This window comes from Lytechinus variegatus, chromosome 19 (assembly GCF_018143015.1).
Source record: "Lytechinus variegatus isolate NC3 chromosome 19, Lvar_3.0, whole genome shotgun sequence".
In the NCBI taxonomy this organism is placed as follows: Eukaryota; Metazoa; Echinodermata; class Echinoidea; order Temnopleuroida; family Toxopneustidae; genus Lytechinus; species Lytechinus variegatus.
In genome coordinates, this window is record NC_054758.1 from 6,844,238 (window position 1) to 6,860,961 (window position 16,724).

Consider the following 16,724-nt stretch of genomic DNA (forward strand, 5'->3'; position numbering starts at 1 on the left):
TCAGGATATGGAAAATACATCGCTCTTCTTGTTTAGGGGCTCAGTTCTGGGAATACTTGCCAATAGTATTTGTTTCCAATACTTGTCAAGGGTAGGGTTTCACACGCCAATACTTGTTAAGGGGTGCATTTTCAGAATATGGAAAATACGTGTTTAGGGTGCTTTTCAAGACCCCGTGATCGCGCATGATTTTCACTCGTTAATGGAAGTGCCCCCCCCCCCCCCGGAACAGATCACACGTGAGGGAAATTCCATCCACCATCCCCACTCCAAAGCAGGGCTCGAAATTAGCGGTTGCCCGGATTACGTTGGCAACCGAACTGCCATCATGGTTGCCCAGAGGGCAACCAAGAAAATTCTGTTGTTTTTTCTCAAAGACAATAAAATACCCCAGAATTTTGCAGCAAGCAAAATTGCTTTTCCAGTCCAAAGCTTACAACTTCTGGATCAGGAATATATCTTTCAAGATCACATTGGCACAAAGTTTTAGCTCAAAAAGATCGCCCAAATCTAGCACATGAGCCTGCCAGTAACTTCTAAGATTGACTGCCTGTCTGTCAAAGTTTGGCTTAGTCCTCCCTAAGAAATATAAAGCTTACATTTTGACATGACAAGTTGTAAAATTTAATTTACAGCAGGCCTTTTCCGTGGTACTGATTCGTCAACACATTTTCTACTTTCGAAAAAATTAATTAGATTAATAACACAACCAAACACATCTCAATGTACCAAAAGGATCCTCCCCTTCTTTACATTGGTCAACAGAAAGAGGCTTTTGTCATTTTTGGCACTTTGATGTATCAGAATTGTTTAATCTAATTCGTAAAGAATAAAGATAACCCACTCAATTAATTTATCATACTCAGAATACCCTCAAAACGTTTGTAATTTGTTTTCCTATGATGCCGCATTGAAAAGTTCGTCAAGGTGGCGGCCAAGGGACAATATTCAAGTTTTCAGAACATCAAAATAAATTCATTCAGTATACGACTCCATGATTGAAAAGGTGTAGGTTAGAAAAACCTATCAATATGGTGAAAAGGGTGGTAAAGATAATGACAATATTGTACATTTGAAACTGTAAAATGCAGTAAAAAACAACAACTAAATTTCTTAATAACTGTATATGAGGAAAGTTTTCTAGAAAGTTTCAAGGCAATTCCTTTAATTTCCTTAGATATATGGTAAATCAAGTATTTTGCAAATTTTCATTTTTGGGGGAAACATTTTCAAAAATGCATTTTTCTTAAGATCTCAGCCGAATCACGTTTTCATCACCTATGAATAATATCAACTTGTAGAAAATTTATTCATCTTTTATATGACACTATTTTTTTGTTCGAAGATAAACCTGATTTAGGAATACAGGCCATAGATTCAAAATACAGATAAAGTGGGGGTAGCTTTGACATATTCCTTTGAGTTGTGTATTGATGTGTCAGAACTTCATCTCTATTACCTGCAGTGCAAGTGTAACTTATAACTGTTTCCAAGAGACTTCATTAAATAAATTTCTTTATAATGTAACAGAAACACCTTTTTTTGTCTTTGCATCCTTCTGAATCAGATACATTTCTATTACCATGCACTGTACATTACGGTGTGTTAGTCATACCAACACAATTGATGCGAGAGGCTGATCCTAGCTATTGTATTATTTGAATGACATACCATTCATCACTTTGCAATCGTTTTCATGGGTGTGACTGCCACACTAAGGTTGCTTTTTGGCCTCACTTTAGCGCAAAATCGCTTAATACATTCAGCATATTTTCCTTCTATCTGAAGCAAATGAAGATACTTATGGTGGCATGAAGCCTGCCAATGTGGTCGTTGATACATCCTATTTCATATCGAATGTTGAGATTGTGCATGTATTACTTATATTCATAATAAATCTGATCATTAATAGTGCATGTGCATTTATTTTTACCAAGAACATACAAATTTTGGCAAAAGTCCTAATTCTTAAAAAAAAACTATATCAACCGACTTTAAATCGAAGAATGAAGGGATTGTAGTAAATTCTACCAACAAAATAATACATAATTTCTCATTTTATTAAGGCATATTTCCATTTTCTGGGTTGAAAATGTGACAATATACATTAGTATATCCAAGTCTCCGATATGCAGTAAAAAAAGCTAAATTTCTGAAAATTGAATTTTCGAGTTTGAGACATTGTAAGTTTGTGACTAAAAATGATATTGATTTGGAATTTCGTCCACTTAATAATTGTATATTAGGAAAGTTCTCTAAAAATTTTCGACACGATTCCGCTATTTTCTTTAGATTTATGGCAAATTATGTATTTCACAAATTTTCAATTTTTTGGAAAAAAATCTCAAAATTGCACTTTTCTTATTGAAATCTCAGCCAAATTACCTTTTCATCACTCATGAATAGTATCAACTTGTAGAAAATTTATTTATCTTTCATATGACACTAATTTTGTGGCAAATGCATGTTTGTGGCGGAATCTATGTACGAAAATCCAAATCCCATGAATATGGCGGCCATTTTGGACGCCATCTTGAATTTGAACCCCATGGGACAATATTTCGTTTTGGGAACATCAAAATTCATGCACTAGACATCTTCCGGATTACAAAAATGTAGGTTAAAAAAATATATCATTCGGGTGCATGGGAACCCTATCTCTCTCCCCTACTACATGATTACCAAAAATTGCTTCGTTCCTTACAATGGGTACCTCGCTCAAATTCTAATTAAAACGCTGGGTCATTACATAGGCCTAGTTTAGTTTGTAATAGGTTTGGGGCTCTTCTTCAGAATGACAATAATACTTGACCGATTTCATATCTCTGGGGACTCTTTGTAAAACTCTTCCGATACACGATTGACGAACAAGAGCTTTGCCCACTACTCTGCTTGCTCAATTTGAGTGGTCACTTTTGCCTTGAAAGCTGATCTCAGATGTATTGAATTGATGTCATTCTTCATATCCATGGATTATAAAAAGCAATAATACTATCATCTCCCTCACACGTCATATCCTTAGAATCAAGGTGACTCCGGTGATCCACATCAAGTAAAGTTCGACAGAAGAGCTACACTATATACGCTGAAAATGATCAAACATTTACATTTAATCGGTTTATCGCAAAATAACGAAAACAATATCATATTCTGTTGGTCAGTGAATATTGGAAACGTGTCATGTATGCATTTTGACAGTTGTAATGCCGTGTGAAGGATGGCAAGATGAAAAGCATACAACAAAACGCCTGGGAGACATGTTTTCCATTAAGACGAAATTCAAGGATTGCCAAGAGAGTTGATCGAGACTTTAGCATTTCTCTAAACTTCTGACCTAAGAATTATTTACTTTAAAATTTAGAGAAAAACTATGAATACGAAATAGAAAATATTGGAAACTATATAAATTACTACAGACACCGCATTAATGGAGTATGCCGTATTTTACGTTCTTGGGAGGAGTTTCGTCTTAATAACTTCTAATAAATTCTTATGTATCACTTATTCATTGATAATCACAAGATACGTGATAAAATATGAATTATTTCCACCCTTTCCCAAGTGAATGAGGGGAAATAAGCCAATCCGAAAGTAGGTCAATATTTCTGAGGGTTTTTTTTTACAGTTATTAAAAGTCATGGTACAATTATACGATCCTTCAATAAATAAGTTGTCTGAATTTGGACCGGTGTATCGTACTCTTTTAACAAACACCCGAACAAATAATCGACGAAACAATAGGTATTTAATAACGAGGTTTTTCATTAAGCAAGTGCAGTCACATGATTAATAGGCAATGAAATGAACATTTAGTCGAAGCAAGGACTCAATAATTTCCTGTTTCTTTTTATCAAGGTTTTATTGGATGTTCACGTTAAGCAAAATATATTCGACAATATACAAACGCTCATAAGTCCGGATCGTTATTTTGATTCGTCGCATAAAACGGATTACTCTTTAATCCCAAAAAAAGGACAGAGAGAAAAAAACCAAGACGAATAAAATGTGTGAAAGATCTTTATTGGATACTGGAGAAAGGTTATTATATATGAATTAAAATGATAAATAATTAACACTAATCACGGCTATTATATGTAACCCACGTTTGCATTAGCCCCCCCCCCCCCATCCCCCACAAACACACACGCACTGACTCGTTTGTGTTGAGAGAGTAAATATCTTAGATGTCACCAGTTACATGAGTTATCAGTCTGAGCACTCTAAAAAAAAATTATTCTCTCCGAATTTCTACGTAATAAATGAGTTGACAAACACATACCCGTTAACATGGTTAATATCCATAATTTTCCGGGCGCAAACAAAATGAATTGAACATTGCTTAATTCTGGCATTTGGCATTATAATTTAGATACCTACCTAAGACCCTTTACACTGTATCTTATCAAATTAAAAATTCTTCTTAATTGCGATTTGCACAGAGAATAGTCATTTGATAAATGCAACAACGAGCATGCATCCCTCCCATAGAGAACAAAGTTTTCTGAGTCGGTTATGGTTGGAATTCAGTGGATACAGTAAATTTCATTCCAGGTCGAATTTCCGTCACTATTAATGCAAAATGAGATGAAAGATTACTCTTAAAATAAAGCCCTACGTGGAGATGTTCGAAATCTAAGAAAAAAAAACTCGATGAACTTTAAAACTCTAATAATGAATCAAATCTGAATAACAAAAATAATAAAGGAATAAAGAACTTTGCATCAGTTTCTTAGTTTTGGTCCTGTTCTCGCGTTAAGATAATAGGCCTTGTGGCAATATGAGGTTAATCGGATTAGAGTGGATTCTATCCATATTGCTCCATTCTTTCTTTGTTGTACGCAACGTAATAAAATGATATTAATGAAACCGATGCTATGAAATAAGCTTTTAATGGGCTCAAGCTTTTATTCAACTTGACATTTGGTCTCAACGTAGATGGATACCTTGCCCTTAGCTATAGTTAAACAAAAACCCACCTTGATGTGGTATAGAACACCTTGAGAATGAATCATATAGCTTTTGAATAGATTCAAAGTAGTTGATTGAAGTTGAAATCCAGATATGAAGAAAATCCAAGAGTTGGATATAGCACAAGATGGCTTTGGAATTGATTGGTCAGCCGAAGGTTCCTTTCATCCATACAAACCCCTCCCATATTGCTATCAATAATTTTCGCGCGCAAAGCGGTATCTTCATGAGCAATATTAACCTAGTGCGCTTGACATGACGCTGACAAAACTCGTGGGCATCAGGTTGACACCAAAGCTCGGATGCGAACTGGGAATGGGTGTTTCAACAGAATAGGAGGAGTTGGAAATTTCGCTTATGACAGATATTTTTTTTCACTCAGACTCTTCAAACCTGTCCAAGGAAATAGAATTTCCTGTTTAAGTTGCTCGTTTTTGTTTTAATTCTTCATTGAATACTACGAACTGTCGTAGCTGTATAAATATAACCCCGGTGTCTCCAGAAGCTACACATGCTGGCAGAGGTAAGTTAGGGTGTTTAGAACATATGGTCATATTTCAAATCTTTCACCCTGTCTTGGACCCTCTTCTCCCTATAGAACATACAAATAAACTCCTTAAAAAGAAGTTTGGAAATCTGACTTTTGATCAAAAATCCCTCCTTGGTTTTAGTAAATATGAATGTGTAATAGAGCATTTATTTCTCTTTAAAAATGGTACCCGACATGATATGATTACGGTTCACATGGAGGTGCAGTGCCTTGAAATATGGGGCAAGGTCAAAATTCAAAAGTTGCAAAATAACACAATATTGAAAGTCACTGTTTTTCCATGGTGATGAGTGAGTTTCTCAGCGTTTTTTCTTTTTACTTTGATCGATAATTCCTCAGCGGTTTTAGTAAATATCAATGTGTAATTAATATCAATGAATAGATCAATTGATTCTCTTTAAATTTATACCCTTACAGGATATGATTATGGTTCACATGGAGGTGCAGTGCCTTGAAATGTGGGGCAAGGTCAAAATACAAAAGTTGCAAAATGACAGAATATTGAAAGTCACTGTTTTTTCCATGGTGATGAGTGAGTTTCTCAGCGTTTTTTCATTTTACTTTGATCGATAATTCCTCAGCGGTTTTAGTAAATATCAATGTGTAATTAATATCTATGAATAGGTCATTTAATTTTCTTTAAATTTATACTCTACAGGATATGATTATGGTCCACATGGAGGTGCAGTGCCTTGAAATGTGGGACAAGGTCAAAATTCAAAAAGTTGCAAATGGACAAAATATTGAAAGTCACTGTTCTTTTTTCAGTGGTGATGAGAGACTTTCTCAGCGGTTTCTTTTAAATGTTTTCATGCACCTTAACATCACCATTAACATGAAATCAAACACACATCGGCACAAGCAAAAACATAACAAACAAACAAACATGCATGGGTATTTCAAACCACGACTCAAACCATGTTATCTCACAGTATCACCACTACAGAAGCAGGGGGCTTGATTTGAATGGATTTTCATATCTATTGAGACAGACAAAATAATCATGTTCTGTATTGACCCATCATGACTATTTCTGCTCGTTTTTGCAGCTTTTCAATTCAAACATCATTCAACACATTTGAATAATGCTCCTTTTCCCGATGGCATGATCATAACAAGCGGGGTATCATTTTAAAGAGAATTAAATGATTTTTGCGCGCGCTATTTAAATCCGAACAATTAATACATTCTTCATATTAACTCTAAAAAGCGTAAAAATAACGTTTCCTTTAAAAATACGACTGCTCTGTTCTCGGTGAAATTAAACAACCTCGGTTTTTCCAATTATATATGTATGTCTTACGCAATATAATTTTTATTGAATAATTATATTATTGATTGCGTTTGAAACTGCATTTGACATTGCTGCTAAGATATTGCTGCCGTTTGGGGGACGGTCGGGTCTATTCTTGCTCATGATTAATATCGATTTTCTTATTGATAGCCTAAGTGAATCTTGAAGATTTGTTTGAAATTAGCATTTCTTCAAGCTAGATTTAATCAAAGAGATGACATACGCTCCAAGCCGCGGTGTGCTGAATAGTGCTTCAACGAACTCTCATACTGCACATAAGGAACAGAACATACGATGGAGCCTTCGCATCGACATGAAGGAAGCACTCGCTTTGTTCAGAGTGCAGTTAAAAGAGTGTGTCAAATGGCGCTATTATCATGATTATACAGGAATTTTTTTCCACCGTGCGCCATTCTCATAGAGAGAAATAGTAATAATAATAATGATAAACTGTGAATAAAAAAAAACATAGGGGGCAGAGCTGCGTGAACCCTATGCTGAAAATATATGTCAAAATAAAATGTTTCCGTTGTTTGTTTTTTGTTACACATACTCATGGCAATTGTACTATTCTTTCTTTACCCCCCCCCCCCGACCCTAAAGTTAATCTAGAGACGTCTAGAAGACTTCGTACCTGCATGAGATCTAATGACAACAATCGCAATTACGAACTTGGATTTGGAGACCAATGCATCGAAACTACTTCACTTATTTGTGTAGTGCTTGAATCATAAATTAACATTAGGAATAACTTGAATTTCGACAATGCAAAGATATTGCAAAAAAATATATGTATAGCTGCTATACTCACGTTGAACCACTTATGTACTTTCGGAAAACTCTCCAGTGCATGTATTCGTATGGTTAGCTAAGTATGATGGTAATTGGTACGGAAATATCGACCGCAAGATTTGCCTTCTATCAAGATAATGACTCGATGTAATTACAATGAATAACAAATGAAATGCCTTTGAATTGTAGAATTTGTTTTGTTGCGTAATGACTGGGTGCCTGGGCGTGAACTTACCACGCTAAATATATGCTTAGCAAGCTGGAATTAACCATTTAGATGCCAATTTGAAAGATTGTCCAGAGAAGTACGCACCTAAACCAACCATGGTTTTTAGTAGTTCAAGTGGCTTGGGAGTAGCGGGAAACGGGAGTGCCATCTCCGAATCTGTGGACAGTTACCCCTCTGATTACAACTACAGCCTTTCTTCGGACCACACTTTCGATTACTCATCAAACTATTTCTCTTCGTACACCTACGAGTATCCATTCTCTTCAACGTGGCTTGCCATTGTTCCAATGATTGTTTCCATCATGAGTGTCGTGACGTTCCTTGGAAACCTCTTTGTCATCCTTGCTTACATCCGGGACAAACGCATCCGGGCGAGCGTGGCAAACCTCTTCATCCTCAACCTCGCAATGACTGATATCATAGTAGGAGCGCTGGTCTGGACGATCAACCTATCATGGCTCATAAAGGACTCCTGGATACTTGGCGAGATCTTCTGCAAGCTTTGGTTGGTGTTGGACTACTCGGTGGTTCTCATATCCGTCTGGACAATGGTCCTGATAAGCTGGGATCGCTACTGTCTTCTGACAATGGGCATGAGGTACCAGACTTTCCAGACCAAGAAGAGAATTGGTGTCATACTTGGCTGCGTTTGGGCAGCTACATTCATATGGTACTTCATCCTTGCTTTTGCATGGGATTCTATCGCAGGAGAAAACAAGATAGATTATACTGACAACTGTGAGATGGGATTTGCGCTTAGTTTCTTGGGGACAATGCTCCAGAACGTGATCTCATTCTTTATACCGTTATCAGTTCTGATATTTTTCAATCTGGCGGTGTATGCTAACATCAAACGTAGATCGAGGGGTGTCGTAGGGCAGAGTCCTCCGTCAAACAAATCAAACCAAGCAACACAATCTACCGTGCTCAGTCAAGAAGGAACTGGCTCATCGGAAGGTCAAGGAAACCATCCACTCACGGATATGAAAGCCGCCGAGTGCTCAGAGCCAGGCCCATCAACTGCTAGCTTTCGTACAACTATCCAACATATCCAGCTCCCAGAGTACAAACCAGTCAGTGGTCGAATCGCAGTTGAGCCGAATACAGAAGAAAGAAGTTTTGCAAAGCATCGCAGAGCGGCAATCGTCCTGAGCATTCTCGTGGGTTGTTTTTTGATCTGTTGGTTACCTAGCCAAGTGTCTACTTTCATGTACGCAATCTGTGGAACCGGCTGCGTCACCGATTTAACATGGGAAGTCACAAGTTCATTTGTTTGGAGTAACTCGACTATAAATCCCTTTATATATGCAGCTACGAATAAGCTCTTTCGTCGTAATTTCGTGCACAGTTTATGCCTTGATCGATGGATCTGTGACTTGAAACGGTGCAAAGTCAAACGCAAACGTTAATACGTTCAGCAGTATGACTTTGAAGAAAGAGGTGAAAACACTTCAAGCAAAATACTGAACAATTTCCCGATTAACCAATTTTCATTCTTGGTTAAAGTAACTGGTAAGAAGTTAACGTTTCTAATTAGATAAATACATGCCAACTCCAATATTAGTTAAATAATTATTAGATTTTTATGCTAGATGATACCCGAAATCTAATTCCCTTTATTGACAGAACCTGTATAAAAGTATCTTTTTAAGCACTGAAAATGCTCGATTTGGTGTTGTTTTGGGGACGGGGTACCTGTTGCAAAGAGGAATAACTAAATGAAAAAAAAGATGTAGGTAATGGGAAAAATGCATTATTGTAGCTTTATTTACCCCATCTGTATATGTACAAGTATGTGTAATATACTGTTTATTTCTCAATTTTTAGATTATCGTTTATTTGTGAAGTTGATGTGGGCAATTTTAGTAATAGAATGCATTCTTGTTGGCCGTTAGCTTTGTTTAATTTGTACATCTATTAGCTGACCACCCCCCCCCCCCCTTCTCTCTTTCTCTCTCACTCTCTTTATATTTCTTAAAATTTAGCTATAGCTATGCTATAAGATGATGATAAATTACTGTGATAGATATATTTTGTTATTTTATTGTAATATTAAACGTAGCCATCAATAGCTTGCATTTCAAAATTATTGGTTTTGTAAATAATTCGATTTTGTTAGAAGAACAATACAAAATAATCAGCTTTTACCTCCAACATGTCCAACGAAAGTTGTATCAAGGATTTTTTTTTTTTTGGGGGGGGGTTGCATAAATTTTGTTTTAAATATACAATGTTTCTGTCCGTGTTGTTTGATTTTATCTGGTCTATTTAAATTGCGAATCGTATCGCATATTGATATTTAAAGATTAAATGCAAAAAAATATTTAGAAATGTTTTAAACGTATTCGATTTCAGTCAAATCGGTCACCATGAAAATAACAGTCTAATCGGGATAATAATGATAATAACGTTTTATTTACCCAGGTTAGCCACTTCAATCACAAGACTGCTCCTCCAGCGGGCCTTGCATAACATAATATGTTATTATTACCCTTCTCCAGTCTAAATGCTGAGCGCCAAGCAAGAAGGCAGAAGGTCTCATTTTTATAAGTCTTTGGTATGACTCAGCCGGGGATCGAACCCACGACCTCCCGTTCATGAGGCGGACGCTCTACCACTGAGCCAACATGCCTGGGATGATATCTTAATGTGAGAGATTAAAGGCATTTTGTAGTTCTTAAACGATAAATCAATATGAAAAGGATATTTTTCATATTGTTTCGTGCAATAAAACAAACGAATCTATATCCCACGAAAGGAAAAACACCCCATACGTCGAGAAAAATTGGTTCATAATCATATTGGTCGTTATGGCTTCCTGAGTACCTGTGGCTGTTGACCAGGGTTTTTTATTATTATTTTCATAGTCCACAAAAATTTTGCTCTTAGCATGTTTGGTAATTGGTAGTCTATTCGTGGTACGTTTGAGTATTGCAATTTGTACATTTGAATATATAGTGCGTATCCAAAAAAAGTTTACACTTTGAAAAAGTCCTGGGAATTAAAAAATACACAACACGTGGGTAAATTTTTCACATACAATCTTGGGTTTGGGTCTCATCTATCCAATGAAAGTAAAAGTTTTGTCAGAATGTTACACTTGAGTGAGCACTGTCCATTTCTGTAAAGCTCGCAGAAAAATGATTGCGCAGAAATGCTTGTTTTTATGCTGTGTCAAGTCGAAAGGACGAAATCAAACTGACACTACAAAAGATTTATCATACATTTCCCTTGGACTTTTAGTCAATTGGAATAAAACGGATACATTCAAGTATTTTGTGACAATTTTGCCACCCAAATTTTGAAATTTCAACACTCAATAAGCACAACCTTTACCCTATTTGTGCCATTTGGATCTGATTACATAACTGAATCTGAACAAAAGTTTATATCACACATCTCCAGCATTTTTTCACTAAGGATTTATCATTGAAAGTTGGTTTACATTTCATTTTTTCATTTAATACTTGTTTCTCCACACTTTTCCCAAGCTTAGCAATGATTAACAAAATGAAAATCAAGCTTAAGCCATTTCATGTAAATCACAGCTCAGTGTAAAGCAAATATCGTCACGATGGCCTCGGTGTGTGGGGGAGTGGGTGGGGCAAAATGCACTCTTCGAAGTGTTTTGGGTAAGGAAACAAGTCAAACAATGTTGAAGATATCTTGAAATCAATTTTACTAGCTAAATTCCGTGTGTTCTTCATGATTAAGCACTACTTTTATTCGCATGATTATTTCAAATTTCCGCGCAAATCATTTTCCACTAACTTTCCAAAAGTAAGTGATGCTCACTCAAGCGGAAATATTTTTCGACAGTTATATAGTCATTTGCTTCAATGGACCTGTACCAATGTTAAAATATGGAACAATCTTCAGGATATTGCAAATGTATAATTTTATAGAATTTTTTTCAAAGTCTAAACTTTTTTTGATACGCATTGTAGAGCAACTATACTGAATAACAAGCGAATATTCCCAATAAAATATGGAATTTAATCACAAATATCGAAATTATCAAACCAAAAACGTCAAATCTTGATTACCATCTGAAAGAAGGAAAGTAAAGTAATTCCATGGATAGAGTAAACGCAACTATCATTCATCAAAAAAAGATAAAAGAATTTAATGAATACAAAAACTGAAATTCTGTCAATTTTCTTTTAATTCAACGGGTCAAATATTGTGAGCGATACATCGTGTAGTGTGTCTAGACTCCTCCTTGTTAAGGGTTTAATAATAGAGATTAAAATGATGTTAAATGCATTACGTAATTTCAGTTCATTGCATTAGAGCCATCGTTATACCAATCACCTTCTCATATGATTGGAACACTAATTGCCATGGAAGCCATCTTAACCATGAAAACTATTTTTAAGGTAATTGCCAGCGGTTTAATTACCTCGATTTTGTTGATGACATGCTTTTAAGCTGAATTCGAGTAAAATTTCACCCAAAAAGGTACGCTAGACAAAAACAATCTGTTGTTGTTTAAAAGTATAGTGAATAAGGGGACCTCAACTGTCGATGACCAACACTATAACCGTCGCTCTAAAATGTGCAAAAACATATTTTGTCATCTGAAGGTTTCCATGGCGAAGAATAGTGTAGTAGGTTTTACGGTACACCATGTTTCTTTCTTGGGCAAGTGTTGGTCCTGAAAAGGAACACCCGATCTCGACGTTTCGACAAGTGTGTTCTTGTCGTCCTCAGGATAACACACTTGTCGAAGCGTCGAGATTGGGTGGTCCTTTTCAGGGCCAATACTTGCCCAAGAAAGATACATGGTGTACAATGAAACCTACTACTCCATATTTTGTCATGCAAACACCAGCGCGAACTTTACGGTCCGTTTGCAATAAGCAGTGTGAAGATATAAGTATACATTATATATATATATTCATAGTGTATATTGCAAAATATCCATGAAATTTCGCTCGATGAGCGCTCGATCGCCATGATCGCTCCGCTCTAAAATATTGTCCCATATCGCAATGGCTTACCCCATCAGATTGTTTCACGCATTACGCCTCTGTAGCTGGAGAATAGATAAACGCCGTTTAATGTTGTTTCCATACTAAATCGGACCATAAATTCTCGAAAGGTAAAAAGATTGAACAGTGCGTGGTAGTCTCATTCATCGTGAGCAGCGACCTGTAACATGGTAAACCAAGCATTTAGAAATAAGGTCTGAAAACATAAATTGTGTCCCACTTGTCTTGTTCGTGTATCGATCTTTTAACCTATGGACCTAGGTCCATGGTTAAACGTAGGTATTTATCAGGCGTATCAGGAACCATATACAGTGTTATTGATCTCGAGATATTAGCTTAGCGATAGACTTTGATACAAAGCAGATCATTTCGTAACGAATATCCAGGTAAATGTTACTCGTTTTGTTGCCTACCCGAATAAAGGCCTACCATACATTGGTTGTACGTCCTTTGAGTTACATGAATATACACATTTAGATTATGGCGGGAAATGTGGACGTTGAATCTGTAGTCGACCGTATCTTCAAGCTGTTTGATGACCATGGCAGTGAAGATTACATAGGGGAGCCGGTTTCGCAGACTGAACACATGATTCAATGTGCTATGCAGGCAGAGCAGGGCGGCTACGGAGAGGAGGTGAGCGAGTTTTTATATTATATAGTCAATTGCTGTCTGTATGGTTTAGAACAGTACAAAGTGTACATTTTATTTAACAAACAAAACTGCAAATTATTATGCAGGCGCAGACCCTATACCATCAGAAGAATATGAAATTTTAATGACGGTTTAACAAGAAAAATAAATAATATAGCTACTGATATTCAATATTTGGTTTCGTGACGTCATGTTTTTCTCAAAAAAAGTGTGCATGACTTGTCACAATTACAAAGTCCTTCTTTCATGAAAAAAGTCCTTAATCTAATAAAAACCTAAATGTCCCGTGGTATTTGTGTTATAATTATTGGTTACAAATTTGAAATTCTAATTATATGTACATTTCATTAGCCTAGCTCGTGTTTAACTGCATTATCACAGGTTCGATGCAAAATTGTGATGTTTTTCAAATGAAATTACTTTGAGTTTGTGATTATTGTTATTTTTGTTGTTGTCTTAGTATAGTTCGATGAATCCATGACCTTGCATTGAAGTCCTCGGGGGATACATTGACGAGTGGATACCATGCGCGACCAAAAAAAAAACACGAAAAAGGATGTCCTTTTCAAGATAGGGCACGTTACGTTACGTAGGGGGGGGGGGCACTTCCATTCACGAGTGGATACCATGCGCGACCATGTGGTCTCGAAAAGCACCCTAAACACGTAATTTCCATATTCTGAAAATGCACCCCTTAACAAGTATTGGCGTGTGAAACCCTACCCTTAACAAGTATTGGAAACAAAACGATACTCTTGGCAAATATTCCCCGAAATGAACCCCTAAACAAGTACAGGAATGTTTTATTGTTACGGGTCCTTTCGTCGTCGGCTTTACCTTATTTGGTTTAGTATACGACCCCATCTTCTACACCTCGCGCAAATCGGACTCTAAACACGAAGTGTTGGGGCAAAAAGGACCTCCTTTATAAAACATTTTAATTTTGTTTTATCATTCCCGCAAATTCGACCCTAAACACGTAATTTTCCTAGCGAAATAGATACCCTTTTTTCATTATTTTTGTGTTTTTGACACCCTTATCACGTTACGTACGTAACGTGCCCTCTCGTGAAAAGGACATCCTTTATACGTGTTAATTGGTCGCGCATGGTATCCACTCGTCAATGTAAGTGCCCCCCCCGGGAATATTTTATGAAGGATGTCCTTTTTGCCCCAACACTATACGTGTTTAGAGTTCGATTTGCGCGAGGTGAAAGGTGGGGCCGTACTGTACCAAATGGTGTGTAAAGGTAAAACCAAACCGACGTCGACGGACATAACAATGTACTTGTTTAGGGGTTCATTGCAGGGAATACTTGCCAAGAGTATTGTTTTGTTTCCAATACGTGTTAAGGGTAGGGTTTCACACGCCAATACTTGTTAAGGGGTGCATTTTCAGAATATGGAAAATACGTGTTTAGGGTGCTTTTTGAGACCCCTTGGTCGCACGTGGTATCCGCTCGTCAATGGAAGTGCCCCCCCCCCCCCGGGATTGAAGTAGAACTGCAACAGCTTTCACCTGGGCGTTTAGTGCGCCGTTTTCCTCGACTTTGCCATTGTGTATTGGTTGCATTTATGGCCGACTTGTTATTCGAATACATTCGTATATCTATTTTGTTAAGTAATCCAATTATTCTCAAAATTTTTAAAGGTCATATTAGGTGCACTGCTCCACGACATTGGGCATCTCGTTGGCATGGAGCAAGGCTCATCTCGCATGGAAACAGGCGGGGTTGCTTTGGGAGCAGCGAATCATGAGATCTTGGGAGAGAGGTTCCTGCTCGACCTCGGTCTTCCGGAAACAGTTTGCAAGCTGGTCAGAGGTCACGTGGACGCCAAAAGATACTTGGTTTACAAGAACGAAGAATATAGAAAACGTACGGATTTGATAGCATTGTCTATTGACTTTATAACAAAAATTATTGTGGTAAAACTAGGAATGTCACATTGTTATCATGATACATCCCAGTTTGGTTTAGTTACAAGATCTGCAAGAAACTTCTTTTCTTATGAGGCCTTCAACAAAATAACATTCATTGAAGGTTGAATGGAAGAGAAATAAAGCAGAAGAAAAATGCGAAAAGGAATGAAACCATAAGCGCATATGCTGCTCAGACCTCTTCGGATTCTCTTGAAAATATCGTCATGGAAATGTCCTCTTGTGTATTCTTTATAAAATAGGGCCATATGTACTTTCTGATGTATTAAGTAAATCTGAATTCTTACTTCATAAGAAGTATTCTTCCTTGCAAAAAAAAAATGAGTAAAACAACTATAGTGAAGGGCCGAACGTCCATGACGCCGTATATTTTAAACACATAGGTGGGTCTTACCATTCCTGTTAATGTTACGACATTTCAAACTTTATGTAAAATTGGAAGGCTGTCGTTGTGTGCTTCAAATTATACATCTTCATACTTCGCCTTTGTACCTGTTTTATTTTCACTCTAGAACTGTCAGAAGCAAGTAAGATGACGCTTGTACACCAAGGTGGCCCCATGGATGCTGATGAAGCGGCCTCCTTTGAGGCGTCCCAATACCATGACCTCATCCTTCAAATGAGACAATGGGATGAAAGGGCAAAGGTCAAGGGGTTACCGATTGACCCACTCCAGAAGTACAAGGAAATGTGCAGGAGAGTTGTTGGAAACTGTGGCAAAGTGTGAATGACTTAATGGATTTTTTTTATTGGAGAGCAATTGATTGCCGTTTTCCAGTAAAGATCAACCAAGCCGTTTGGGTTTATCTGACATGACGATTTCTTGCCTTTAAACGAAGTTGGGATTGTTTGACGTCATCAATTACCGTATTTGCATTATAGTCTTATCAATCCCAATGATGTGTTTATCACTGCTTTTTACAAACAAAAAAAAAGCGTGACATAAAAATTTCATAAATGGATTGTACGTACAGTGCCGGCCGCGGGAAACGTCACGCCCGAGCACGCAAACAGCCTAGGGGGCTTTCGCGTCTAACCGAGGGTATTCAAGGGGAGCAGTCTAGGGCGTTTAGACGGGCCCCCGTTTCCCGCGTGCTATATAATATTGGCCGTGCCCGCACTTACCCTCGGAAATCCGAGGGTACGTACATTGCACTATGTTTACATGTACATGTACTTCGATTATCTTGTGATAGACCATTATGTTTTTAAACTAGCGTGATCGGGATCTATTGTAGGTTGAATTTTTGATTTAAGATGTTATTTGTTTTCTTTTCTTTTATTCTTTAATTTCTGTTTCCCTT

At 37.1% G+C, this 16,724-nt stretch overlaps 2 protein-coding genes across 2 annotated transcripts; both read left to right on the forward strand.

Moving 5' to 3' along the window:
- Nucleotides 1-5,232: 5,232 nt before the first annotated feature.
- On the forward strand, nt 5,233-10,157 carry LOC121406015 (muscarinic acetylcholine receptor M3-like). Its single transcript, XM_041597015.1, has 2 exons — nt 5,233-5,491; nt 7,416-10,157. Exon 2 carries the CDS (start codon nt 7,929-7,931, stop codon nt 9,240-9,242), a length of 1,314 nt encoding a protein of 437 aa, XP_041452949.1. The 5' UTR covers nt 5,233-5,491; nt 7,416-7,928; the 3' UTR covers nt 9,243-10,157.
- A 2,710-nt stretch (nt 10,158-12,867) lies between these two features.
- LOC121406361 (2-amino-1-hydroxyethylphosphonate dioxygenase (glycine-forming)-like) lies at nt 12,868-16,499 on the forward strand. The gene is made up of 3 exons (XM_041597397.1): nt 12,868-13,463; nt 15,133-15,358; nt 15,933-16,499. The coding sequence occupies exons 1-3, from the start codon at nt 13,308-13,310 to the stop codon at nt 16,145-16,147; spliced, it is 597 nt and encodes a 198-aa protein (XP_041453331.1). The 5' UTR covers nt 12,868-13,307; the 3' UTR covers nt 16,148-16,499.
- Nucleotides 16,500-16,724: the final 225 nt, after the last annotated feature.